This window comes from Dunckerocampus dactyliophorus, chromosome 21 (genome assembly GCF_027744805.1).
Source record: "Dunckerocampus dactyliophorus isolate RoL2022-P2 chromosome 21, RoL_Ddac_1.1, whole genome shotgun sequence".
NCBI lineage: Eukaryota > Metazoa > Chordata > Actinopteri > Syngnathiformes > Syngnathidae > Dunckerocampus > Dunckerocampus dactyliophorus.
In genome coordinates this window covers 2,465,818-2,492,349 of record NC_072839.1, presented here as the reverse complement: position 1 = coordinate 2,492,349, position 26,532 = coordinate 2,465,818, and the positions used below count along the sequence as shown (strand labels likewise).

The following is a 26,532-nucleotide window of genomic DNA, read 5'->3' as shown; positions in this document are numbered from 1 at the left end:
TACACTCTGTCTGGATAACTTTTGCGTTTAGAAATACCGTTATTAGCCACGACCGCTTCACTGCCTCTCTGCTTGAAGCCAAACACCAGGTCAATCCACTCGTGGAGGTGCTCCGACACGTACGGACTCTCTAGCGCCATCTTGTGCTTCTGAAGAAAATCTTTAGCATCTGGAGAGGAGGCGAGAGAGGACGCTAGTGTGAAACGCTCACAGCAGCGTCACATGTCGTAACAGGACGCTCACCTGAGGCCCAGGGCGGGAGGGAGACATCGCCGACGTAGCTTCCGTTCTGCCGTCGGCCCAGATCCAGATTGAGCTGGTTTCCCAAGAAGCTGGGGTCATCCCCGTAAAATTCTGGTATCAGCTGATCGATAAAAGATGAGCTTGAGAGTTTCACGATTCGCCAAAATATTTTTTATTGTATTTGTCTGTGATTTCAAATACCACATTTTATCATTATAACGTCACATACACCTGAAGGTCAAGTAATGGTGCCCACCAATGCCCATATAAGGGCATACAACTGGTGTGTATGTGCATACTATCACATAAGCTCATCTACTTGTCATAAATATCACGTATTTACCTCTTTAAAGTCCGTTGCCCCCTCTAAGCAGTTTTTCCACGTATCTCCGATACTGTAAGGTGGCACGTTAGTCGAAATCACATAATTGGTGCAAGTATAGTTCATGGTGGCAACAAGTTATACCTGTTGAACATGCGGTCTGCGTGGTCAAAGCGGCCGTTCTGCAGACACAACATGTGTTCTGGAGCTGTAAGGGAACACACACACACACACACACGGTAAGAGTGGGCACAGGCTGCGTTTGCTGAACTTCCATGTGTGGTGGAAGACGTGTGACCTACCAACTCTGACCAGGTAAAAAAGGACGTAGCCGGGAGACGAGTAGTGGCTGCCGTACAAGAAGCGAGGCTCCGGCATGCCTCTGAAGCGACACTGTCAACATATTATACATACTGTACTTTATACATATTATAAATATTGTACATTGTACATATTATACGTACTGCACTTCATACATATTATAAATATTGTACATTGTACATATTATACATACTGTACATTGTACATATTACACATACTGTACATTATATATATTTATTAGCAGTGGTGTGATTATTGACACATCTTTTTAGTTAGTTACTTGAGAGGAGAAGCATCTCTCAGTATGATGCAGTGCAGGTCTGCCCGACACAACCAGAAGTAACAAGCATATTATTAAAAATAAAAAAAAAAGAATATTTTATGCATTTATATTTATTTCTTAAATACAGTTGTTACTTTAGGATTTAAAAAAAAATATTATTTTTCAGTACCACAATAAAAAAATAGTATAATGTGATATTTTTTGCTTATCTTAAATTTGTAAAACTATATATATATATATATATATAAACTATATATATTTTTTCAATGTTTGTTTTATATAGACTTGGTTTTCCATCTTACTCGGTATAGAAACCTAATGGATGATTTTAAAAAATATATGATGAGAAAATGAATTTAAAAATGTCTCAGTATGATATCAGTATGATATCTATATATCTGCACCACTGTAAAAAAAAATTTAATATTTTTTTCATATTTATTTTAAAAATATTTTTTCATTTTCTATTTTGGATTTGAGTTTTTTATATGAATAGAAAGTGCTCTCAGTGTGATCTCAGTATGATGCCGTGCAGCTCCACGCCACTGCTACAACCACAGTAAGAAGCATAAAAGAACATGAACAACTATTTTATGCATTTACATTTCTTAAACAGAGTGTTTTGTAACATTTCTCAGTATGATGCAGCATAAGTGTACATAACGTCAAACCGTATATGAAAAAGGTCCACAGTGCAGGTCAGTAATAAGTAAGCACATTGTTCAACACATTATAAAAATATTACAAATGACATAAATATTACAAAAACATTTTATTAATTTAGATGTATTTCTTTAATACAGAATATATTTTTATTAATTAAAAAAATATATATTTCACAGTAAGATGCAGTACAAGTCTACACAATTTCAAACCACAGTAAAAAAAAAAATGATAGTACAATAATACCTAAATATAAATGCTTTTATTTAGTCAAATATATTAGTTATTTTGATATATTTCATTTTAATATGGATAGAAACTGTCAACAGTGTGATGCAGTGCAGATTTACACCACTGCAAACCACAATCACACACACACACACACACAAAAAGCCCATATTGTTAAGAGAATGTCAGCCAACACTGAATATGATCATGTATCTATCAGAACCTCACATTGAAGTCATATTATTAGGTCTCACCAGAAGCTGGTCCAAGCGCTCCCGGTTTAACGCTCCAACAGGTTTGCTCAGGTCCCTGAATGTGTCAGGGTTTGTCAGATCTGAAAGACAGAAGAGGAAGGATGGAATATTAATGGCTGGACATTAATGGTGAGATGAAAGCATGACAAGGTGGTCATACACGAGGCCGCATATTGCACCGCGCTTCGGACCCACCGAGTTGTGAGCTTGTGTAGTCGGCGATGACCCAGGGGAAGACGGGGTACTGCGAGAGGTCGTTGCAGCTGCGGTCGGCCAGGTTGTTGAGGTGGAGGAGATACTGGAAGTTACTCAGGTGGCCACGCTGCCACTGCAGCATGTAACTCTCTGCCGTGTGCTCCGTCAGGTGGTTGTCTATACCGGCCACAACTTTAGGTCAGACGGAATCCCATACAATAAAAAAAAGATTCTAACGAAGGACGTCCCATGAAGTCTTACCCAGGAAAGTGGCGATGTAGTAGTACATTTCATCTCTGTCTGCCGTATTGTAAAACTTCAGATAGATGTCCGAGCAGAAGTCGTTCTCCGAGCAGAATACCTCAAGACCCTGTATGGGGGAGAGACACGGGAGAGACACGTGCACCCTCATGCACATAAATATACCATTTGTATGTGAGAATGTGGCGACTGAACTGACCAGGGGGCGGAGTCCATGCCTTCTCTTGTAGATCCGCCTGACTTTATGCAGTTTGATCTGAAGGACTTGTTCCTGCAGAGAAAGAATCGATTCATGAGCTCCGTTACTGCAGAAAAACCACACCCAGCACATCAGACATCTCACCGGATATCCACTCAGGGGCTGGAAGTAGAGATTGTCGTCCGTAATGCAGACGTGGCCGGGATTGCACACCAGAGGCAGGACCATGGCCACCGCACACTCCATGTGAGGCTTCTCAGCAACGCTCTGCAAGCTAGACATCACACAAGACACACAATCCAGCATCACACACTCATTTTCACTGACAGAACACACTGGAGCACGTACCACAGCTTGTCAAAAGATGACCTCGCCAGCCGAGACTGGAGATTGGCAGTAATCTAAAAAATGCAAAGAAGAATAGCAGGAGATGTACGTGGGAACGCAATCAAACAAACATGAGCGTGCGTCGAGTCACCATGGCCGTCTGGTCTCCAAGCTTTTCCAGACACGATGCTCTGTGCAGCTGAAAAAATACATACACTTATTTCTATAGCGCTCAAATATTAGTCATTCCATTTCAAACTTCAAATATACTCCTTTTAGCTCCAAATGACATCAGTATTAGGGGGAAACACATCATCATATTCATAATTCATTACTAATTAATTAGTCATTATTATTATTATAAATAATAATAGTATATATAATAGCAATAGAATAATACAAACATAACATATATAAATATACATTTAATCACAAAAATACAAATACATTAAAATAAAAAATGTATTCTGTTAATGAGAAGATTATGAGAACAATGTTCCCAATATTAATTCATTTTTTTTAAATGAAATATAGCAATTTAATTTCAAAATTACATCAATGTAGGGGAAAAAAGTCAACACTCATTAGTTTCATTACAAAAATAATAATACACAATTATGACAAGGTTATTACAAAAATAAAAGCATCTTATTAAATTAATAAGAAATATGAGAAAGAGGTTATTACTAAAATAGAAGTTTTTCAAAAATAGACTTATAGTTTAATTAATGGGAAAATTATACAATTTCTTACAAAAAGAAAAATATAAAAAAACGGACATTTCATTAAATTAATGAGGAAATTATAAGACTTATTACTAAAATAAAAGTATTTCAAAATAGACATTTTATTGAATTAATATGAGAAAATTATGAGAGCATGGTGATAAAAATAAAAGTAGCAATATTTATTCATGCTGAGTGGATCCTTTTTTTGTTTTACCTGCATTCAGTTACGTATCCTTGACTTAAATCTTATAATAATGCCACTTTTCCCCCGCACCCCAAAGATAAAAAAAAATAAAGCAACCAAAATAACACACTTTAACGAGCAATCATCAAGTATTTGAGAAATTGTACCTGATGTAAAGTTTGAACAACATCTTCAGTTTTCCGCCACACTTCCAGCTGAAAGTTCACCCTCTTTGTCCCCTTTTAAAAAGTGACAGGAAACACGGCCATTTACAGCAAAACATAACATAAAGCAAAATGTGTCATGTGAAAAATACACCACAGAAAGTCATGAGAGCCAACACAAGAAGTGAATATAAAAATAACCCTTTTTTTTTTACAAAAGATAATAACAGTGGCCTGTCAAAGGTTTGAAGACACTTTCTTATGTTATCGTATAAGAAAGTGTCTCCAAAATTTTGACCGTTAATGTTTTCTGTAATATTTTTTGGGGTCTTTCCAATTTTACTATTTAGTAATCCAGCCTAAAAATGTGTCTTCCATCGGAACAAACCAAACACACACACGTGAGTGCTCTCATCAGGGCGTGCATGTATGGACAATGACAGTCCAATGACACGGACGTGCACTTACTCTTTGGTTTCTGTAAGGTGAAATGATGCAGTTTTCTTTGATGTAAATAACCTGCAACACAGGATGGAAGGATTTACTTTACATAGCTGGACAGTCAAAGTGAAAGCAAGGAGCCAACGTGAAGTAAAGTCAGTAAAGTATCTATCTATCTATCTATCTATCTATCTATCTGTATGTAAGTGTATATACTGTAGTAGTACTGCATGCCTCCAAAGCCTGACAGTCACCTTTTTGAGAAAATAACCTCACCTGCTCACAGTGAACTGAAATAGAGGATGGCTTTGGTCTGTGAAGAAAACACAAATACTGAATACAATCGTCAGACAGCTGGGAAATGAGTACTTGTATTTGTATTTGCATTTGCATTTGCATTTGGCGCTGGTGGATTGGAATCAGCTTGTTCTAAGGAGACTTCTGATCTTTAGAAATTGAAATTCACAAACAATTGCCATCATTAAATTAACTAATAATCACATATTCACTGCCTCCGTTGTCAGTAAAAAATATATAATATTAGTTATTTTTGTTCAAGCTAATACATTTAATTTTTTTGTTTCACCATTTTGTTTTCATTTGCTCTCCTTTTAAAAAAAATCTCTTTTTTACAGTACACACACAGTATAGAGTATAATTTTTTTTCTTTGTCTAATATATCATAACTATATGACAATCATGACAGTCTTGTATTTTTATATTCTAATCAAGTATTTGTATTAATACTGACAGTGCAAATATCTGACAGAAAATGACATGAAAGCAAGAATTTCCCGCAGATTAGGACTTTTTCAGGCGCTGGTTTTAAATGGTCATCTTCCTGTTTGAGTTAATAATAATAATAAATTCCCAACTCTAAATTTCTTGTCTCTTTCTCTTGTTTCTTACAATCCATCCACACGTCACGCAAACACCACAAGAAGCAGAAACAGCACATACAACACGAGACATATAAGTTTAGGAAAAGTGAATATTTGTCTTTTGCTGAGGTTGAAATGATTCTAGAGGATTTCCAGTGATGTGTTATTGGAAGCCACTAAACCAGTTGGACCAACTAAACAAATACCAAGATAAGATGGAAAAATATTGTAAACTGACTCATGGAATGGGTTGCTCTCCTTTTCCTCAAACTGGATCTTCTGGCAGTCTCGCAGTGGAATCTGCAAGTACAGCCAAGCAAAGATGATGTCATTATGTACTGCAACAACACTCACGATTGGTCAAGTTAAGCATTTATACATTGCACATATGTAAAAAAAAAATGTATGTCTGGTACAAAACAAAGAATAAAACCTTTAAAATTGGTTCTGTGAGATCATCCGGGTCAAAAATGACTGATCTGGAACACACCTTGAATGAACCTCGGACTTTTCTGGAAGAGGTATAGCAAACATCATAATGACACAAAGTACTTACAGATGCAAAATGACGAAAAGGATGGCGATATTTTACAAATGATGTCTAAGAGTGATGATTTGGAGCAGTACACGCACGTAAAAATACGATAGTGCCTGGGCTCCACATTACTCTTCATGGAGAACAAGATGATGTTGCTTCTACAGAGCAACAGGTGGCCAACTCTCTGCAATCAAAGTGTGTGTGTGTGTGTGTGTGTGTGTGTGTGTGTGTGTGGGTGGGTGGGTAGGATGCGGATGTCAACAACATGAATAGATGCGTACCGATGTCTGGCAGGAATAACACCACCACGCCAGGCATCATCGTAAAGTTCACCAGCAACACGAGGAGCGCCTGTATGGCAAATTAATCATCAGACTTACCTGGTCTTGGCTGAGCTGCTGGTCACGTGGTACGCTGTGTGCTCTTCAAAATAATATTCCTCCAAATCTAGTAGCAAGAGAGAGAATCTACACAAGGGAACAGCAACACACAGTAGAAAGAGTTTCATTTTTAGGTTTAAAACAAGCAGGTAGGCATAGACTTGTCCACAAAATGAGTCATCTACTCCACAAATGTTATGCAGATCACATACAGTATATATACACATATATATTTAATTGCTTTTTTACAAATTAAAAACATTTATCGTGTTTTTGTGTCTTTTTTACAAATACATTTATAAAAATGTGTTTGGTAGCTTTGTAGCAAAATAGAACCATTAAAAATATTAAACAGTTAAACATATGTACAAATATCGCCTTTTTACTAACTAACTAACTAAATAATATATATATATATATATATATATATATATATATATATATATATATATATATATATATACATACAGTACATATATATACACACACACACACACACACACACACGTGCCTACAGTGTTTTATATCCTTTTTACTAAATAAAAAATATATAAATATACAGCATGTGTGTATTATAGCCTTTTTACAAAATAAAAAATATAAATGCATGTTTTATAGCCTTCCTACAAAAAAATATAATTCATGTGTTTGCATGTCTGTTTTTATAAACTTTTTTTTTTTTTACAAAATAAAAAATATAAAGATGTGTTTTTTATAGCCTTCTTCCAAAATAAAAAAAATATATAAACACCTATATATACAGTACATGTGTGTGTGTGTTTTCATAGCTTATTACAAAATAAAATTATATATATATACACTGCTCAAAAAAAATAGAGGAACACTTCAAAAACACATCAGATCTAAACTGGGGGAAAAATGATGTTGAATATGTTTCCTGATGATAAGTGGGTGATGTATTAGTAACGAAATGATGCCACATCATTTGATAGAAATGAAAATGATCACCCTATAGAGGGGGGAAATCAAAGACACCCCAAAAATGAAAGTGAAAAAATGATGCAACAGACTGGTCCATTTGGCTAAAATGTCATTGTAGCAACTCAAAATGATTCTCAGTAGTTTGTGTGGCCCCCACGTGCTTGTACGCATGCCTGACAACGTCGGGGCATGCTCCTAATGAGACTACGGATGGTGTGCTGGGGGATCTCCTCCCAGATCTGGACCAGGGCATCACTGAGGTACCTGGACGCATGGAGGAGATTCCAGGAGACAGGTAGTTACTCCAGGAGAGCTGGACAGGGCCGTAGAAGGTCCTTCAACCCTCAGCAGGATCGGTATCTGCTCCTTTGTGCAAAGAGGAACAGGATGAGCACTGCCAGAGCCCTACAAAATGACCTCCAGCAGGCCACTGGTGTGAATGTTTCTGACCAAACAATCAGAAACAGGCTCCATGAGGGTGGCCTGAGGGCCCGACGTCCTGTAGTGGGCCCTGTGCTCACTGCCCAGCACCGTAGAGCTCGACTGGCATTTGCCATAGACCACTAGAATTGGCAACTACACCACTGGTGCCCTGTGCTCTTCCCTGATGAGAGCAAGTTCAACCTGAGCACATGTGACAGACGTGAAAGGGTCTGGAGATGCCGTGGAGAACGTTATGCTGCCTGCAACACCATTCAGCATGACCGGTTTGGTGGTGGGTCAGTGATGGTCTGGGGAGGCATATCCCTGGAAGGACGCACAGACCTCTACAGGTTAGATAACGGCACCCTGACTGCTATTAGGTATCGGGATAAAACCCTTGGACCCATTGTCAGAACCTACGCTGGTGCAGTGGGACCTGGGTTCCTCCTGGTCCACCACAATGCCCGACCTCATGTGGCTAGTGTATGCAGGTAGTTCCTGGAGGATGAAGGAATTGATACCATTGACTGGCCCCCACGTTCACCTGACCTAAACCCAATACAACACCTCTGGGACATTATGTTTAGGTCCATCCGGCGCCGCCAGGTTGCTCCTCAGACTGTCCAGGAGCTCATTGATGCCCTGGTCCAGATCTGGGAGGAGATCCCCCAGGACACCATCCGTAGTCTCATTAGGAGCATGCCCCCACGTTGTCAGGCATGCGTACAAGCACGTGGGGGCCACACAAACTACTGAGAATCATTTTGAGCTGCTACAATGACATTTTAGCAAAATGGACCAGTCTGCTGCATCATTTTTTCACTTTCATTTTTGGGGTGTCTTTGATTTCCCCCTCTATAGGGTGATCATTTTCATTTCTATCAAATTATGTGGCATCATTTTGTTACTAATACATCACCCACTTGTTATCAGGAAAGATATTCAAGATCATTTTTCCCCCAGTTTAGATCTGATGTGTTTTCGAAGTGTTCCTTTAATTTTTTGAGCAGTATATATATATATATATATATATATATATATATATACACACATATACATATATACATATATACACAGCAGCCCACGGTGGAGGTTTGGACACTCCTGATTTAGGAGTTTATTAAGTTTCTTATCAGAGAAGATGAAAACATCAGAGAATCATAGCAGTTTCGAACAAAAGTATAAAAAAATCCAATTGCTGAGTTGGCAGGTTTGACTTTGATGACTCATCATTGTTGAAAAGTCATTTGCACATCATTTTCAATGGGGAAAAAAGATTTGAATAACAAATGGCCACGCTGAAAAGTGGGTGTTTGCTTCAGTGTAGCATCACATAATAATCAGCTCTACTTCACACTGCATCACTTTTGACTGGCACTAAATGTTTATTTGTGGTTGCAGATTAATTTGTTGTTGTGTTCACCAGAATATTGGCACTAATGTATTTTATTTACCTATAATTGAGCTATTTGGGATGTCACAAGGTATGGCAGATCTATCTATTGTAGTGGAAGGTCAAGGTGAGAGCCATGCATGCATTGAACAACATCCGAAGTGTATGATGTCAATGCAGTAACCGCTGCAGTAAACGCAGTCAGTGTAAAGACTACATTTCCCATAAGTCGCTTTACTTGCTCATACTGTATGTACCACATTAGAAGAGTTGATGTCGGCAAGGCATCTCTTCATTAGCTAGTAGTCCACTGTGACGTTGCTCTCATAATGACATTCATTCGTACATTCGAGAAGCAAACACGGTGACACCGCTGTGAGGCGGAATGATAACGTGACAGATATGACGCGGAAGGAGCACCGACCTCTCTTTCTTTCTCTCTTTAGTCTTCAAAAACGCCATGGCTGCAAACCATCCTCCTCTACGCCTCAGCTCGCCGAAGACGCCAGTCAGTCAAACGCCTGTCAACAAGGAAGCTTGCTCCACACCACGTGACCGTTACACAAACGATCTTCGTCTACTCCTGAGCACCCACTTTTCGTTTCGAAACACAAGTACATTTTCACAGTTAAACCCAGACAGAACATATTCAAACAAGCCAAATTCAGTTATTTAAACGTAGTTACATACGACTCGATAATCACGAAATACACCGATAACCAATATTTAAAGGGTTTGAGAAATTTGCCGGCAAGTTGTCTTCATGCAGCGACGATCTTTGTCAACCGACTTCTCTAAGTTAGGAGTGGGCAATACTGAGAATTTTTATACGATTCGATACCAAAATCAACACTATAAGACAATGTACCAATATAAAAAACAAAATACTCCTGCTAATTCTTCACTTTAGTTTTTTTAAGCATTTCTTATTTTTTTCTGATTGTGTTTTTGTTCAATCACATTCTATTATAGCTATATTTCAACAAGCCGTGAGATTGAGACATTTATAATAGAGAAATTATCTACAATATCATTTACGATGGGTTTCTGTGTTATTCCCCGAGTTTGTAAACAACGTAACAATATATAAATATAACAACACCAACAATGTAACGATATGAGCGCAAAAAAAAGAAAACTAAAATCTCTCTCTCTCATAACGCTGGTATCGCTCTATACGGATACTGTTCACGCTATCGATGTTTGTATCGATCTGCCCACCCCCTACTTGACGTGTCAGTTGAAGGCGCAAGGAAGTGGGAAGTTTCCGATGCTAAAATGTGTGTAGTTTACAAACAGGCTACGTAATAGTAGAATAGTTACACTGCTGGAGTCATGCTGCGTTTTAGCACGTCGACATGCAGTGGAAACGAACTTTCATTGGCCTCGCCTTTAGCTTCTTTTTCGTCGTTTCCTATTTCACGAATAAGGTGAGTGCTGATGTCAAGTTTGTTTTAGATTAATCGGTAAAATACGAGCCACAAGTTCTGAATATTATGCCAAATGGTTGAATGATATGTCTGTTTTAGGCAACATTCCGTGTACAGTACTTCATTTTTATCCTCCAGGTTTTCAACCGACAACGAAGGACTTTTTTTTTTTAACTTCCTCATAATCCACCGATGAAGAGAATTAGGCTTTCAAACGTGTTAATTTTGCAAGAATACCCCAACCATACGTATAATTAATCGAGTTAGCATGATTTATCATCATCTGAGCAAATTTAACACAAATGCTTTGAGTCATACCAGACTGACAGCGATGCTCTTATTTTGGTAGGAAATGACGGCAGGAAATACACTCATGGGACAATTAATTAGGTACACCGGGACAATCTAACCCAGGGGTGTCCAAAGTGCGGCCAGCGGCACAGTCTAAAATATAATTCAACAAGAAAGAAAAAAAAGCAGCAGCGAAAAAGTTTAAAATCAACGAGAAACAGATGGAATTTTATGATTAATTTGACTGATAATATAAGCAACAATGATGTCATTTTATTAACTATATTAAAAAAAGGCTTTTTCATCGACAGTACAGTACATCACAAAGCAATGGTGGCCAAGAAGTGCAAAACATGTAAAAATAAATAAATAAATAAATAATAATAAAAAAAGACCATTAGACCACCTGGAAGGGGAATGTACCAAGTCCCAGAGTTATAGGAAGTCAACACATTTGGACCAATCAGCTTTGAGGAGTTGGTACGTTTATTTTCCGGTTAATGTTGGTGGTCGAGAAGTGCAAAACACTTCACCAAAAAGTAAAACAAATTACAATTACACCACCCAGAAGGGGATTGTACCACACGAATCAGACAGGAAGCGGTAACATTTAAAGTTGCGGCGGGTGTTAATGGAGGGCATTGCCAATCATGTTTTGTGGCACACACTTGAGATGCTTGATGCGATTTTGCAGCACATGTGGTTGGTCTTTGGAGTTGTTAAATGGTACTTACCACATGGAAGGAACAGATGTGCTACAGGAGTCCATCAAATATTTTAATGAGGGGTACAATCCCCTTCCGGGTGGTGTAATTGTAAGTGTTTTGCACTTCTCAGCCAATGTTATTACAATGAACATTTGACATTTATCATCATGGCCAGGTGATTGTTTTCATCAATAATGTAGTTTACGCTGCTTTTTTGTGTAACCTGACATCTATATTTTTCAGTTTGTCCTGACTGTTATGAAATTCAACTATCCAACTTTATTCCAAGGGTGAGTCGTAGAATTGAATGACATTTTTAGTGTGTCCTTCCATGACTTAACATTATGTTGTCTAAGATGGCAGACATTTATCGGTGCAGCGCTGCTGCTCCTCTCTGGCAAGCTGGGCTGGGTGGAAATGAGGCGCATCTCCAGGTACTTTACCTGACCCACTACAATCATGTCCAGTCAACCACTACAGCATTGAGGAAACCACATACTGTATTTGAATCGTACGTTCCAGATCGGCTGCCCTCTCCTGGTTCCCCGGCTCCCTGCTGTTTGTAGGAAACATCTATGCAGGCTCCAGAGCTCTGTCTCGTCTAGTGAGTCACATGCCGGCTCTTCATCGGCGCTTCTAAATGTAGGGATTCATTGAAGAACTTTCTTTCTCTGGTGCAGGAGATTCCTTTCTTCTTGACGCTGCAGAACTCCTCTCATGTTGTGAGTTACGTTATCTCCAAGGCTGTTCATAGAGAGGTAAGAGTTGTGTTTTCCTAGCTACTGCAATTTCAGTCACTCACCATAAATAATGTCCTTTCTCTAATTGCAGAAAATGGAGTGGTTGAAATTTATCAGGTGTGTTTTTGTTTTTTTTGCTGCCTGCTTTGTATCACAGACACATTTATAAACACTCAATTTTTGGTACCCAAGGTGAAATATTCAGACATAAATCTTCATTCAGTCGTGTAAAAATCTGCGTCTCCCTCTTTCAGCGTTTGTCTCATGCTGTTTTCAGCCATCAACCTCCCTGCCTATGATCCACAGGTAAATATACAGCGTACACTGTGCAGGAGAGCCCCGCTTTTCCTTCCAAGTTGCACTCCACGCCTACCAGCTAATGCCGAAAATTCACAAGCAACGGATCCACACAAAAATGTCTTATTTTTATGGGCCCTCCTGCTAGCTTGACGTTCTCCGATTTTGGATCGACATTATCAATAAACGTGACCATGACTGTGCTTACTATGTGCGGATCAATACTGAGATATCAATACTTCCGATGCCAGCTGCTTTTTTTTGTGCCTCGCCGCAACTATGCTGCATTCAAGTACGGCCGATAAAGTGGGAAATCTCTCAGCTTGAAGAGAAAAGTATCAGTGAAGCATTAAGGACAAACATGCAAAAATGGTGGGCTGTTTTGAAACAGTGGTACAGTATAAATGATAAGTATAAATGATTACCGACTTGGGGTGTATGAGATGTGTTTTGTTTTATATTTTTGATGGAAAATCTGCAAATTTGCGAGTCTGTGAATGTTGGTCGGCGAATGTGCGGAGATCCGCTGTCACCATGTGATCATTTGTCAACAAAATGTCTACTTTGTAGTTTGACATGAGCGGGTACATGTGGGCCGTTGCTCATCTCATCTGTGTTGGTAAGTCTCTCCATCAGCTCACTTTTGCAAAGGCTAATTCACACGGGGATGTGAGCATTGTTGCATTCCACCCCCCTCCCCCCAGGCACTTACAGGGTGTTTCAGTTCCACTACAAATCCAGTAATTTGAGGTGAGCATGAGCCCGTTTCCATTAATCATCATTTCATTCCTGTAAAGTAAAATGCTCTTTTTTTTGTTGTAGTGACATCGAGCAGCAATATGTTAACTACTTGTTCAGGTAAGATTGTGTGATGTCTTCATAAGAATAACAGACTAAAATATGCATGTTTTACCAGCGTGCTGCTGCTGGCAATGGCTGCTCACCCGACAGGTGAGAATTAGCTTCAAGAAAATGTAATACGTCGTCATACCTTTCTTGTACTCACAAGGGTACACCCTTCACATTTCAGCAACCATTTCTGTGATAGTGTACAGTAATCCCTCATTTATTGCGGTGAATTGGCTCCAGACCATAAGTAAATTTCTGCAAAGTAGGACATATAAGAGCATAGAAAACCTGTTTACGACCTTCTAAATACAGGTTTTGACATTATAAGAGCCCTCTCGACATGAAATAACACCCCATAGTCACCCTTACACTCATATTACCAAATATAGTCGACAAAATAAGACTCGTGGTCGTGTGTGTTTGTGTAAATGTGTCCCTGTCAATGTCTTCCGGTGCTAGGGGAGCTGAGTAGGGGGAAGTATGCTTTCAAAATTACTTTTCCTTTTTTTTTTTTTTTTTTAAATGACTTTCTCATAAAATTAAAACTTATTTCTCTTGACATTCATTTCATCCTCCTAATATTTTGACTTTATTTTCACAAAAGGATTCCTTTTTTTCCCCAATTCTTGCTGTTTATTTTACAAATATATCAATTTTCGTCACATAATTTTTTTAATCGAAAAAAACACCTTAACATTTCAACATTATGCATCCCTGCTTTGTCACGGTTAATTGGTTCCAGACCGGACTTATTCATAAATTATTAGTATAAAAAAACCTGTTTACGACCTTCTAAATACGGGTTTGAACAATAGAGCCCTCTAAATAACACCTCTATAATCACCTTTACACTCCTTTTACCCAATATAGTCGAGAAATTAAGACATGTGCTCACGTGTGCTGCTGTAAATGTGTTCCAGTACTAGGGAAGCCGAGTAGGGGGCGGACAGGAAGTGATGTCAGGGGTTCAGAGTTGAGTGTTAGTTTGGCGTGGCTTATGGCCTTGTTGGGGATTATTGTGCCTGTTGTGAGGTTGTTCAAACCAACAATAAAAGCGACCAAGTCTGGTGCTTGTGTGTCTCAGCCAACATGACAGTAACATGACTGACACCCAGTGACTCTTCTGAATGCCTTACATATTTGTATTTTACTTCATTTAGCCATTTTTATGCTTGAAAATGCCTAAATACTGTATGCGTATTTTTTTACTAGTAGGTTGTCTTCCACCATGAACAAGCAAGATTTATGAATCTATTTTTGAAAAGCTGTGGTAGAGTGAAGCAGACGTCCATTATTGTCTAATTAGCGTCGATGTCTGCGGTTCACTGAGGCGACTGTGAATTCCATAGTATTGTCCCTTGGGAAGCTGTACTAGAATGGTTGCTGAAACGTGAGGCGTGTGCCTGCTTTTGTGAGAAACTGGCCTGTGTTCCTCCACAAGGTGACCTCACAAGTGCCTTGGAGTTCCCGTCTCTTCAGTCCTACGCTTTTAGCTGTGGCTGCTGTGCCAGGTGAACCACTAAGCACTATTTACACCTACAATGTAATAGATACAAGTTAGAGATGTTCTTTTTAACTGATATTTCCCCTAATACAACATAAAGTAATATTGAGGGAAATAATGACTTGCTTGTATTACTCCATAGTGCCTTGCTGGGCTTTTTCCTGCTGTTGGCTTCAGTCAAACTAAAAAGTGGATTGTCCCTGCAGCACTTTGCACTGTGGATTTTTTTGTCAAAGGTAAAGCCTTCATTTGCACAAACATGAGAGAATACGGTAGAAAGAGGTAAAAGAGGTAGTAAGTGTGGGATTTGTGTTTTATTGTCCCAGGTTACTGCCATGTTCCTTTCACCGCTTATTTTCTACATGGACCTGAACACTCCATCTATTATCTGGTGAGTAAATATCACATTTGTCGTTTTTATCATCAACATGTTTACATTTCCCCATCATTTTTTTTTTTTTTTTTTTTTTTAAATCGCTCAACTCAGGGGGTGTCCAAACTTTTGCTAGCAAGCACTGTATTGGATACTTAAAAATCACAGGCCACAGGAGGGGCCGCTTTGATATTTTACATTTTGTAAAACACCCCGCGTCAATATGCTATATTACTGTATATTGGATATTACTCAAGAAAAACAAAAACAGCCTGTATCTCAGGTTTGTGATACAGGTGACAAAATACACTATGAACTTTGTCCTTATATTACACCTTTTTGCTTGTTTTTCCATTTTTGCTCTTCATTTTACAAATATATCAACTTTCATCTCATAATTTTCTCGTAATATCACTTTTTCTCAACCAAATTTTCCAAAAATTCCAACTTTTATTTTCTTTTTGATATTTTTGTGTTTGATTCTTTAATATTTCAACATTTCGCTTCAAAAATTACTTTTTTTTTTTTACAACTTTATCCTCATGAAATTAGAACTTTTTCTTGTAATTTTTTCCCCAATGAAATTTTTCAAAAAATTACAACTTTGTTTTGTTCAGTTCTCAAAAAAAAACAATTCAACATTATACTTCAAAAATATTTATGACTTTATTCTCATAAAATGACAACTTTCTTCTCTTAACATTGACCTTATTCTCGCAAAATATTAAAATATAAAATTTTTACTTTTACAACTATATTAACTTTCTTGTAATTTATTTCCCTATAATGTAACTTTACCAACCAAAATTTTCCAAAATTATAACTTTATTCTTTGTTTTATTCATTTATCAAAATTAATAAAAACACTTTGCAAAAATATTTTTTTAAATGACTTTCCTCATAAAATTACAACTTTTTTTTCCCCTTAATATTATGGCTTTAATCTCCTAATATTAATTAATAATACATACAAAATAAATGACTTCTTTTTTCCAATTTTGCTGTTTATTTTTATTTTACAAATATCAACTTTCCTAAATTTTTTTCTTGTAATAAAACTATACATAACATTTTTTTCTAATAATTTCAACATTATGCTTTAAAAATTTTCATAAAAAAAACATTTTTCTCTTGACATTATGACTTTATTCTGCAAATAGTCGCAAAATTACTCCCTTTTTCTTTTTTGTATTTCAATAAAACAACCAATAAAACAACAGTAGTCACTTTGGACCCCTCTGGCTATAAAATGGTGCAGATTTGCCTAAATGCTATGTTATTATTATTATTATTAACGATTGTGTCTGGTTGCAGTGTGGCTGTCAGTCATGTGAGTGAGGCGGTGCTGGTGTATTTTGAGAGAGAAACGCACCAAAAAAGAAATCAAAAAGAAAAAAACAGGGACGGACCAACAACTTGCACTTCCTGAATGACTGTTCTAAATATATATGCTGTATTTTCATATTTTTTACAGACCAAATAAAATGTTTACATGCAGTCTATTTTTTTCTCTTATTTTAAAAAGAGGGAAAAAAGATCTTATCCAAATACAGTAGACGCCCCTACAACGTAAATAATCCGTTCCAAGAACCTTTATGTTATAGGGATTTTATGTTATACAAAGCGTAAAATACATGTAAATAGCCTAATCCGTTCCAAGATCTTCCCAAACTCACACCTTTGGGCCTTCAAAATATTCCACCAAATATGGTGGGAAAATATAAGAAAACAGCATAAACACAGTAGAGTAACATTCCAATATAAAATAAGGTAAATAAGGTATAATGGTCGATGGGGAACGGCCGTATAGTCTACCAACATCACTTAACTTCATACCACCGTCATGCTTCTGGACCATTTCCTGCTTTGTTTCGATCGACAACTTTTCCCTTTTTTTCCTTCTCACTGACACTTGGTTTAGGGCCCATGACTCCGGTCATTTTAACACAAAGAAAAGTAAACAAATTAAAAAGAGATTTCTATGCGTGCGAACTAGTTTAAGGGCGACTACGATGAGGAAGGGAGCAGCATGTCTCTCATAAACACACCGACGCACTGGATTAGTCAGCCAATGAGATGAGAGCGTAGGCGGTGCTCCGATAATCAGCCAATGAGAGCATGAAGCATCAGAATTTCTGCATAACTTCCTGTTTTGTTTCGATCGACAACTTTTCCCTTTTTTCTTCTCACTTCCACTTGGTTTAGGGCCCATGACTACGGTAATTTTAACACAAAGAAAAGTAAAGAAATTTAGAGATTTCAATGCGTGCGAACTAGTTTAAGGGCGACTACGATGAGGAAGGGAGCGCACATACAAACATGGACGCGCTGGATAAGTCAGCCAATGAGATAAGAGCGTAGGCGGTGCCCCGATAATCAGTCAATGAGAGCGTGAAGCCAGAAGGCTTCACCAAGTGTACTCTGTTAGTCTCTCTGTCGCTTGCACGGACTTGACGCTTTACGTTATATGGAATTCCTTACGTAATACGATGCGAAAAATTTACATAAATTCTTTGCGTTCAGTGGAATTTACGTAAAAAGAGGTTTACGTTATGCGAGGTACTACTGTAATACAAATGATTAATTAGCAATCTCAACACTACAGTAGACTTTTTTTTTATTCAATATGTCCCACTCTTATATGCAAAGTAAATAAAAAATTGGAAAGGGAAAATAATAATGAGGTCAATGCAGCAAAGAAAGATGATCAATGAGTTCCTTGGTGATCACACTAACTTGGTTTGGGTCTAGCTGTCCTTCTGGCTACTCTTTGGGGAGAAGAGAGCGGTGAAAGGTTGTTTTCTTCTTAAACGAGCCGACGGGGTCTTCTCCTCTCTTATATAACCTACAAACACACAAACGCATCGTGACGTGCGTTGGCTTGTGATAAGAACAGCAGATGACCATTACCTCTTTCGATGCACGTCTGAGTGGACGGGAATCCCACTTCCCAGAAATGTTCTGGCGTGCTGGGCGGAATGAAGCGATGCCGATGCCGAGAGCATTCCGACAGCTTCTTCTCTTTCTCCTCCTCTGGGAGATGGGCGTAATACTGGGATGAGGGAGAGACAAAACCAGCTTGTTAGTATTTCAACGAACACACAATAAAAACCCTCTTGTTGAATAACGGGCTTACAACTTCACATTCTTTGCAGGTGGTGCCCTTCAGTTTTCTTCTCTCGTCTTTCTTGCGAACCACTGCCACGTGCGCAAACGTCGGATGTCTAACCCACACACAGAGGAACATGGTTTGTTGCTTTGGAAAGGTTCATGTATCAGAGATCCTCAGTTGTACAAAAAAGCAAATACATGTATGTAACAAAAATATGCAAGAAAACTCAGGGAAAATATCCTAAAAAGGTGGAACTTGAGTAGATTTCCTCACTTTGCTTTGTGCACTCGTGGATAGTCTTCAGAAGGCTCTTGTTCTTCTGGAAGATAAGACACTATTTTAAATTTGTTGTCTCATTAGGTACACCTGCAGAATTGGAGGATGTAGGAGCTGCATTAAACATTGGATATGATCAGTTGTAATGGGCTCATTTCAGCTATAACTACAAAATCAACGAGGGATGTCGGATAACATCGGCTTTTCTGCCGACAATGATCGGCGTGATGATGATGTGTTCCACACACAGCAACAAGCCTTCTCTTAAAAACATTAACTTCTGCAACTGTGTAATGACAAAAGTTAATATAGGCTGCATATTATTTTCATATATTTGTAGATTACGTGAGTGTATATGCTTGAACAATGTGTACCATCTTCTTGTTGCTCCTCTTCCTTCACGTCCTCACTGGCAACTTGTGAGCGGTTATAAGATACATACTCCTCGTGAGCGGTGGTGTCAAACATTCCATCCAGACTGTCATTCGCCTTCTCGCCGATTCCTTCAGAAGCAAATGCAAAAAAAAAAAAAAAAGAAGTCAGGTTTTCAGACAGCGTGCTTTGACAGGAAACTCACCAGAGACACCGTGTTCTTCATCCGGGTCACTTTCACGTCGACCTTGAAGCAGGCTGTGACTGACCCAAGTGCAGTCACTGTCAAGTGGTTCTCCGTGTTCTTCATGCTTGAATACAAACAGCAGGCATAAGACACTTTTCCAACCAAACCAGTGCAAAACTAAATGAATGTATGACATAACTACGACCATCTAATCCTAGTTTTATAGGATTCAACACCCACTTGCCCTAAAGTAAGACACCAAACCCTCAATAAGCTCAAGGGTACCAAAAACTGAGATTGATATTAACTTTGGCACCATTCACCACTTTCATACAAAAAATGTGTATTCTACTATGAGCAGGTCATGTGACTGTACCTCATCTGCTCCTCGCTCGCTCTCATACAATGAAAAGGTGAGTGCAGGGTCAATGCTCCACATGTTCTCCACCCTTTGTGTCCTCTCTGCTCAAACAACAGTGCTGGTATGATCCAATTAGAACTAAAAAGGTCCTGAGGCGTGAACAGCTGCAAAGTGATCTCACCGTCACATGGTTGAGTTTGTCCGTGTGCAGCATTGTGGCCATGGAGGTGACTCCATCTGTGCTCCAGCAGTTTCGAGTTTGGCTTCTTGAAAGCTGGAATTCCGCAGTCAACGCTTGGAGTTTCAACCTATTACATTGGAAAAAAAGTTGTATGTAATACTACTATTGACACGACTCTGCAGCGTCGCGTGGACATCGGGGCGGTGCCTCTGGATTGGCAGACTGCAGTGGTGGTCCCCCTAAAAGAAGGGAGACCGGAGGGTGTGTTCCAACTATCGTGGGATCACACTTCTCAGCCTTCCTGGTAAGGTTTATTCAGGAGTTCTGGAGAGAAGGACCCGCCGGATAGTTCAATCTTGGATTCAGGAGGAGCAGTGTGGTTTCCGTCCTGGTCGTGGAACTGTGGACCAGCTCTACACTCTCGGCAGGATCCTTGAGGGTGCAAGGGTGCCCAACCAGTCTACATGTGTTTTGTGGACTTGGAGAAGGCATTTGACCGTGTTCCTCAAGGAATTCTGTGGGGAGTACTCCGGGAATATGGGGTACCAGACCATCTAATTCAGGTGGTTCCTTCCCTGTATAACGGGTGTCAGAGTTTAGCTGGCATTGCCGGCAATAAGTCGGACTCGTTTCCAATGAAGGTTGGACTCCGCCAGGGCTGCCCTTTGTCATCAATTCTGTACATTACTTTTATGGACACAATTTCTAGGCGTAGAGTCCCGGTTTGGTGGCTGTAGGATTGGGTCTCTGCTTTTTGCAGATCATGTGGTCCTGCTGGCTTCATCGAGTCGTGACCTTCAACTCTCACTGGATCGGTTCGCAGCTGGTATGAGAATCAGCACCTCCAAGGCCGAGTCCATGGTTCTCGCTCGGATTGAAATTGAATCGAATCGTTCGTTCGTTTTTTTTCATCGAATCTGAACCCGTGTATCTAGATGCGTATGGAATCGTCTACCACAAAGAGATTTCCATCCCTAGTCTCAAAAGGCCAAGAGCGTACAAAGGATGGGATAAAAAGGTGGATAATGAGACTAGATAGGTTCCATTCATCGTGGAAATGCAAACCTTGCTGTCAGGCGGCTGCTTGAAGCTTTGTGTGCTTAAAGTTCTGCAGGTTGGGTCCACTAGTTCCGCTTTGGGCATTTGCTCCTTTGGTTCTCCATCTTCCTTCTTCCATTTCTCTCTGCAGATAGAGTCGCTTCTGGTCAACCTTTTCCCGCGAAGGAGAAGGGATGGAGACTTCTCCGTGGTGGCGTGGGTGTGGATGACGAGGAGGTGCGACGAGGATGTGTGACAAGGCCTGGTTTGAATCATAAAAGTCGTTCAAGTGATAGATACAGCACCGCAAAGTCTGCATCTTTGGTCATCTTGTCCTTACTTTTGACGAACATCATACAACCGAGAAGATTTGGAGGCACTTTGCTGACTTGGAGCTTCTGGAGTTTCCTGAGAAAATGTAAAAGTAGATAAGAAGCAAAAGCTCCTGCAGCATGAACACGTCTTACCATGTGACATATGTCGACCAGTTCAAGGGCGCATGTCTCCGCTATCACTTCTCCCCCGTTCTCTTCCTCTCCTGACATCAGACAGTTTCAGCATCAACACACAGATCAAGCAGGGGCTGTCATAAATAACGCATTAACAGCGGCAACTAAATGATTTCATGAATTACGTGGACATTTTTAGCGTAATTATTAACGCATGCGCATCACGGTCTCTGTTCCGACGGCAGACGGAGGCAGGTTTAGCGTCCTCGCAGTCTGACACTCTCAGAACTTTACTCTGACCTGAACACATCAACAGCACTGCCATTCCAACTCGCAAACATCACGGAACAACACTTCCTCATTCTCACCAGACTCGAGAGGTGCATTCAGGGACACTCCGAACTTCAAATATCACAACAATATCTTTATTTTTGTGTGTATGTGTGGAATATAAAACCAGAAAGAATATCCAACTGGATATTCTTATCACTCGCTTTGGAATTCTTATGACAGGTGGGGCGCAGGGGCTATTTGCGACACGCGTCTGTTTTTTTACTGGCCCACGTCACATTGTAAAAATATAATTGAACAAAAATCAACAACAGTAGCAGCAAAAATGTAATTTTTGACAAATTTGGTTGTGGGAAAAGAGTTACTATACTATTATGTGACTAAAGTAAAAAAAACCTGATGAATCTGATGACAAATGTTCATCTTTTGACAGCCCTAATCAAAACAGCACACAAATGAAGTCCACAAATGATTTGCTTCAAGTCCAAGCAAGACAAGGAGCATCATTTGCTGACGTTATATGAACAGATTTCAATTCAAATCTCACCAAAAATAACGACAGTGCTCACATTCATTCATGACATATGAAATCGTACCTCCAATCTGGGACGCATCTATTTCACACGTGTTGGGAACAAGCACCTCTACTCTTGGAGCATTTTTTGAAGCACCAACCAATTCATTACTTACATCTAAAAAAAAAAAAAAAAACAATACCAGAAATAAGACTTCATTGTTCATCCCATCCGTTATAAACATACTGAACTACACTAACCTTTGAAAAGTGACTTATTTATGAATGAAGGCTCTTCTGTATAGTGAACGTGTTTGCTCTTGTCAGGGTTTTTACGTTTCTTCAGTTTTTTGGCCGGAGGAAGCGAGCTGGCCAGAACCGGCGAGTCTGGGATGATGCCGTCTTCCTGCTCAGCAGCGACGGCCACCTGTGGTTCAGCACTAATAACGACATCAAATGACACATCCACATGCGTATTTACTGTATATATGCGTAGTGCTCCATTGGGGGAGTGAACAGCCCAGGGGGGATCACGGCTTGGTTGACTACTAAATGTGCCTACGAAATTCTCCTCGGTGTCGTGAAATGATGCAGAAAAAAAAAAAACACACTCACCATCTTTTTAACTTTTGCAGCTCAGCGCATAGTTTGCCATTTTCGTCCTCAAGACATTTTCTTTCATGCTCTGTGTCAATAAAATCATTGCAAAAATGATTCTTTTTTTCTTGCATTAGTGTGAAAAGCACTTTTAAATGTGTAAAATCACTTAAGTCACTTTAAAAAAAGCATGATGATGATGAACTACTTAAGGCAGGGGCACCCAAACATTTTCCATTGAGGGCCACATCGTGAAAAATGAAAGGATGCAACTTTTCCACTTTGATGTTTTGTAAAGCAACACGTGTAGATATGCTAACAAGTTAGATATCAAGAAAAAACTGCATCTCAGCTTTGTCAAAAAGGTGAAAAAGCATATTAATGTCAACTTCGGTTTTTGCTTTAAAAAAAAAAAAAAAAAAAAAAAGTTTTCCAATATCTCAACTATCTTCTTAAATAATCTTTGTAAATTTTCTTCTCATAATGTTTTGACTTTATTCCCATATTAGAACTTTTTCCCCAACCTAATTGTCCAAAAGTGAGAACTTTATTCTGTGTGCGTCTCATAATATCATATATCTTTTTTCTTGTTAAAATATGACTTTTTTCTTTTAATATTATGACTTTATTTTAATGAAATCAGCGTTTTTTTCCATTTCTGTTGTTTTATTTTTATTTTCCAACCATTTCAACTTTTCTCTTCAAAATTTCCTTCCCACAATAGTGTGACTATTCGCATCACATTTTGACTTTAATCCCATATTACCACATGTTATCAACCAAATTTTCAAAAAATTACACTTACTTTGTTTCACATATTATGAAATAAAAAGTATTTTTTCTTTAATATTTCAATTTTATGCTAATTTTTCCTCCTATTACTGTTATTCTCATAAAATTATGACACTTTTCTCATAGATTACAACTTTTTCTTTTAAAACTTAGATATTATTGTTGTAAAATTACTGCTGATTTTTCCATCTTTGCTGTTGTGTGTGTTTTTTTTTTTAAGTTTTCTTGTTTCCGTGGGCTGTTTGGCTCTCGGGCCACACTTTGGACACCCCTGACTTAAGTCATGTTAAAGGTAAATAAGCATTATTTTTAGTGACTATATACAGTGTATATACAGAAGGTGTGTCATGAGGCAAGATGATACACGAGATTGGGTCTACAAGAACTAGACAATACGGATTTTAACATTACTTTTAAGAAAAGTGCAATGGAAAAAAATATGCCAATATGTTGCAATCTATTGGTTTAAGTTCTACTATGTTACACTCCTCTGCACTCTGTGTGTATGCTAGCAGCCCCGCCTCCACCCACCAAGACAAAGAGACTGTATGAGGTGACTGAAACCAATGCACAGAGTGATTCCTCTTCCTGCCCGTTTGAGATGAAGAAAACAGACATGCATGCACGTGGCAATATATTGAGGCCGGCAAAATCATCCGGTTCATTTTCCGTTTATTGTGCGATTCATTCATTTATTTAGTATTGTCCCAAGCCAAATCTTGTCACGTTTTAATCTCGCGAGATCTTGTGACACCCCTGATATAAATATATGTAACACTCACTCAGCTTGTTGATAATCTGCTCACGTTGATGTTGACTACTCTTTAAGTTTTCCTCCAAGACTGAACAGCGATCACATTCTCCTGCTCGGAGTCTGAAAACAGCAAAAAAAAAAAAAAAAAAAAATTTTACTTTTAAAAAGATCTTTAAATTCACATTACACTTGTGTCACATTTCTCTATGTCTGCATCTTTCCCTATTTATCAATGAAATAAACATTTGCCTGCCATGCAGTGTGCTCCACAGTGCATCATCACCGTTTCATGAAAAGCAAGAATCTTAAAATTTGAGTCATTTACTTTGTAGTTTAACATCCTTTAAATAAAATCAGGCTCAATCAGAAAGCTTTTCCCACTACCTTTATAGGTGTCCCACCTATAGTGTATATCTATACCTGCATCGTCGCAATTCAGCATTCATGGTCACATAAATTTGCGGCTTTTGGATTATTTAAAAACATTTTTTTTAAGTTTTTGTTTCTTTCAAAAAAAAAAGTTTAAAATAATTCAAAAAATAAAAGAATTCTTTTTTAAAAATTCAGAAAATAAAAATATTTGTAAATGTATTTAAAATGTTTATTTTTAATTATTTTTTTCCATTTTAATAATTTATAAATATGTTATATGTACCGCTGTTTAAAAAAAAAGCCTATAATTTCAACATGTTGCGTCACTGATAATGTTTTTTTCCTGAAGTGTTAACATGTCGCACTTTGTTCGGCAGTCCTTGAACGCACAACATTCCCGCCTCAAAACGTGTAGCATTATCATAAGTCATTCTTGGACATTTAGCTTGTTAGCTTCCGTCAGTCGTGAACAGTTGCAATTGAAGAGAAAAATTACATAAAACACAGACATGTTTAGACGTCTTGGAGGATTTACCTGTCCTCCAAGAGACTAATGGCATCCCGCAGACCTTTGTTTTGCTCCTTCAGCTCTTGGTTACGAGTGTAAAATACTTCAAGTCTCTGTGCATCTCTGTGACAGACAAATAAACCAATACAGTCAGTTAGGGTGATGGAAATCGGACATGAGGCAGCGATAGACTTGAGCTTGACGACTGGGACGCTCACAGGTTGCGCTCTTTTTTCAACTTGCTCACTTTCTCCTCAAGTTCTGCAAACAAAAACAAATGTAATATTCAGTGTAGATCAGGAAATGCTTAAGAACCAATGGCTCGCATCCATCCTCATTACAGAACCTGTGTATTAAATACCACCTGTCCAAAACCCAGCATTCCAAAGATGTCTTACCTTGCAGTCCTGTTTGATGACACTCCCAAAGTTGTTTCCATAAAGCGTGAAAGGGGTCTGCTTTGGGTGTGCTGGTGAGGCTGCTCATCCTGTCAACCTCAGTCGTCCTGTGCGCCAAAATGATCCATCAGTGCAACGACTTTTTGCGAAGAAGTCATTTTTTGCAAATAAGCCCTTTCAGACATGCAAATTGTGACAAAGACAGTCATCGTTCATTCGTGCGTGCAACATACAGTAGTGTCACTTTAAGACTCGCCTGAAGAGCAGCAAGCTAGCTAGCTAAAATGTCACTGTACCTGGCTAACACTGGCTAACTCATTAAACACGACGAGAGAAGGGAAGATAAATTACATAGATGGCATACGCCATGTTGAACACAACAGTTTATAGTCAGACGCTCAAATAGTCCTAAGTATGCCTACCGACCATCATCCTGTTTACAAAACAAAGAGCTGCAAACATGCTAGTTCTACTCTAAGGAAAACTTTTATAGCTACTTACATCGGCCACACAAAGTTGCTGATATTTTCGGCATTCTAAGCATTTAAAATGAAAATGTTCTCAAATGATTCTTCTTTTCGAAAACACACTCCAAATTCGCGCGCCGCAAAGCATGTTGGGTCGGTACCTTTTTTTCTTCGCATTTCTTCGCAGCAGACATTCATCAGCGGCGCCTACTACTGGTGGGGGGATGACATGTCCCCTGCACTTTTTCAAAACGCGGTTTTGGTCTCCTGTAGTTTTTACCGTCCAAATACAATGTTACGTT

General features: G+C 38.7%; 3 protein-coding genes across 14 annotated transcripts in view; 1 reads left to right on the top strand and 2 right to left on the bottom strand.

Moving 5' to 3' along the window:
- The window catches only part of nsmaf (neutral sphingomyelinase (N-SMase) activation associated factor), a 23,050-nt gene extending 4,646 nt beyond the window's left edge, over positions 1-18,404 (bottom strand). For 2 of the 6 annotated variants that reach the window (XM_054765328.1, XM_054765333.1), the window contains exons 1-19: positions 18,298-18,404; positions 9,795-9,964; positions 6,613-6,699; positions 6,128-6,206; positions 5,933-5,994; positions 5,090-5,126; positions 4,841-4,891; positions 4,376-4,447; positions 3,448-3,495; positions 3,318-3,370; positions 3,114-3,243; positions 2,771-3,041; positions 2,510-2,686; positions 2,315-2,394; positions 868-958; positions 710-773; positions 587-638; positions 244-364; positions 38-169 (exon numbers count right to left, since the gene is read on the bottom strand). In XM_054765328.1, coding sequence (XP_054621303.1) covers positions 38-169; positions 244-364; positions 587-638; positions 710-773; positions 868-958; positions 2,315-2,394; positions 2,510-2,686; positions 2,771-3,041; positions 3,114-3,243; positions 3,318-3,370; positions 3,448-3,495; positions 4,376-4,447; positions 4,841-4,891; positions 5,090-5,126; positions 5,933-5,994; positions 6,128-6,206; positions 6,613-6,699; positions 9,795-9,832 — 1,645 coding nt within the window. In that variant the 5' untranslated portion in view covers positions 9,833-9,964; positions 18,298-18,404. Of the gene's footprint in view, positions 1-37; positions 170-243; positions 365-586; positions 639-709; positions 774-867; positions 959-2,314; positions 2,395-2,509; positions 2,687-2,770; positions 3,244-3,317; positions 3,371-3,447; positions 3,496-4,375; positions 4,448-4,840; positions 4,892-5,089; positions 5,127-5,932; positions 5,995-6,127; positions 6,209-6,612; positions 6,700-9,794; positions 9,965-18,297 lie in introns of those variants that run through there. The other 4 variants (XM_054765330.1, XM_054765329.1, XM_054765332.1 and 1 more) reach the window with 4 other exon arrangements.
- rbbp8 (retinoblastoma binding protein 8) lies at positions 9,977-26,532 on the bottom strand. 6 transcript variants are annotated; one of them, XM_054765339.1, is made up of 19 exons: positions 26,392-26,532; positions 25,764-25,870; positions 25,584-25,626; positions 25,393-25,488; positions 24,514-24,605; positions 22,958-23,027; positions 22,604-22,782; positions 22,425-22,520; positions 21,556-21,626; positions 21,429-21,496; positions 21,116-21,350; positions 20,051-20,177; positions 19,885-19,970; positions 19,527-19,632; positions 19,324-19,452; positions 18,947-18,992; positions 18,698-18,785; positions 18,472-18,613; positions 9,977-18,406 (listed from the first exon to the last, which is right to left on the bottom strand). In XM_054765339.1, exons 2-19 carry the CDS (start codon positions 25,849-25,851, stop codon positions 18,309-18,311), a joined length of 1,860 nt encoding a protein of 619 aa, XP_054621314.1. In that variant the 5' UTR covers positions 25,852-25,870; positions 26,392-26,532; the 3' UTR covers positions 9,977-18,308. The 6 variants fall into 6 exon arrangements, with proteins under 6 accessions (XP_054621314.1, XP_054621312.1, XP_054621313.1 ...); XM_054765337.1 differs by lacking the exon at positions 26,392-26,532 and adding an exon at positions 26,265-26,389; XM_054765338.1 differs by lacking the exon at positions 26,392-26,532 and adding an exon at positions 26,265-26,389 and having other exon boundaries at positions 18,947-18,989.
- On the top strand, positions 10,598-17,058 carry LOC129173940 (transmembrane protein 241). Of its 2 annotated transcripts, none has more exons than XM_054765344.1 (15): positions 10,598-10,800; positions 12,042-12,088; positions 12,155-12,232; positions 12,321-12,402; positions 12,479-12,556; positions 12,630-12,655; positions 12,793-12,844; positions 13,406-13,454; positions 13,540-13,585; positions 13,658-13,693; positions 13,752-13,786; positions 15,126-15,195; positions 15,331-15,424; positions 15,515-15,579; positions 16,876-17,058. In XM_054765344.1, the coding sequence occupies exons 1-15, from the start codon at positions 10,729-10,731 to the stop codon at positions 16,988-16,990; spliced, it is 945 nt and encodes a 314-aa protein (XP_054621319.1). In that variant the 5' UTR covers positions 10,598-10,728; the 3' UTR covers positions 16,991-17,058. The 2 variants fall into 2 exon arrangements, with proteins under 2 accessions (XP_054621319.1, XP_054621320.1); XM_054765345.1 differs by lacking the exon at positions 10,598-10,800 and adding an exon at positions 10,817-11,973.

Excerpts from the sequence above, each read along its gene's own strand:
- rbbp8 (XM_054765337.1), bottom strand. Across the intron at positions 24,606-25,392 it reads ATTAGTCTCTTGGAGGACAG|ACTCCGAGCAGGAGAATGTG; the intron begins GTAAATCCTCCA and ends TGCTGTTTTCAG. Across the intron at positions 18,993-19,323 it reads AGAGGAGCAACAAGAAGATG|AAGAACAAGAGCCTTCTGAA; the intron begins GTACACATTGTT and ends CTTATCTTCCAG.
- LOC129173940 (XM_054765344.1), top strand. The coding sequence starts at position 10,729 with ATGCAGTGGAAACGAACTTTCATTGGCCTCGCCTTTAGCTTCTTTTTC. Across the intron at positions 12,656-12,792 it reads GAGTGGTTGAAATTTATCAG|CGTTTGTCTCATGCTGTTTT; the intron begins GTGTGTTTTTGT and ends TCCCTCTTTCAG. Across the intron at positions 12,845-13,405 it reads TCCCTGCCTATGATCCACAG|TTTGACATGAGCGGGTACAT; the intron begins GTAAATATACAG and ends TCTACTTTGTAG.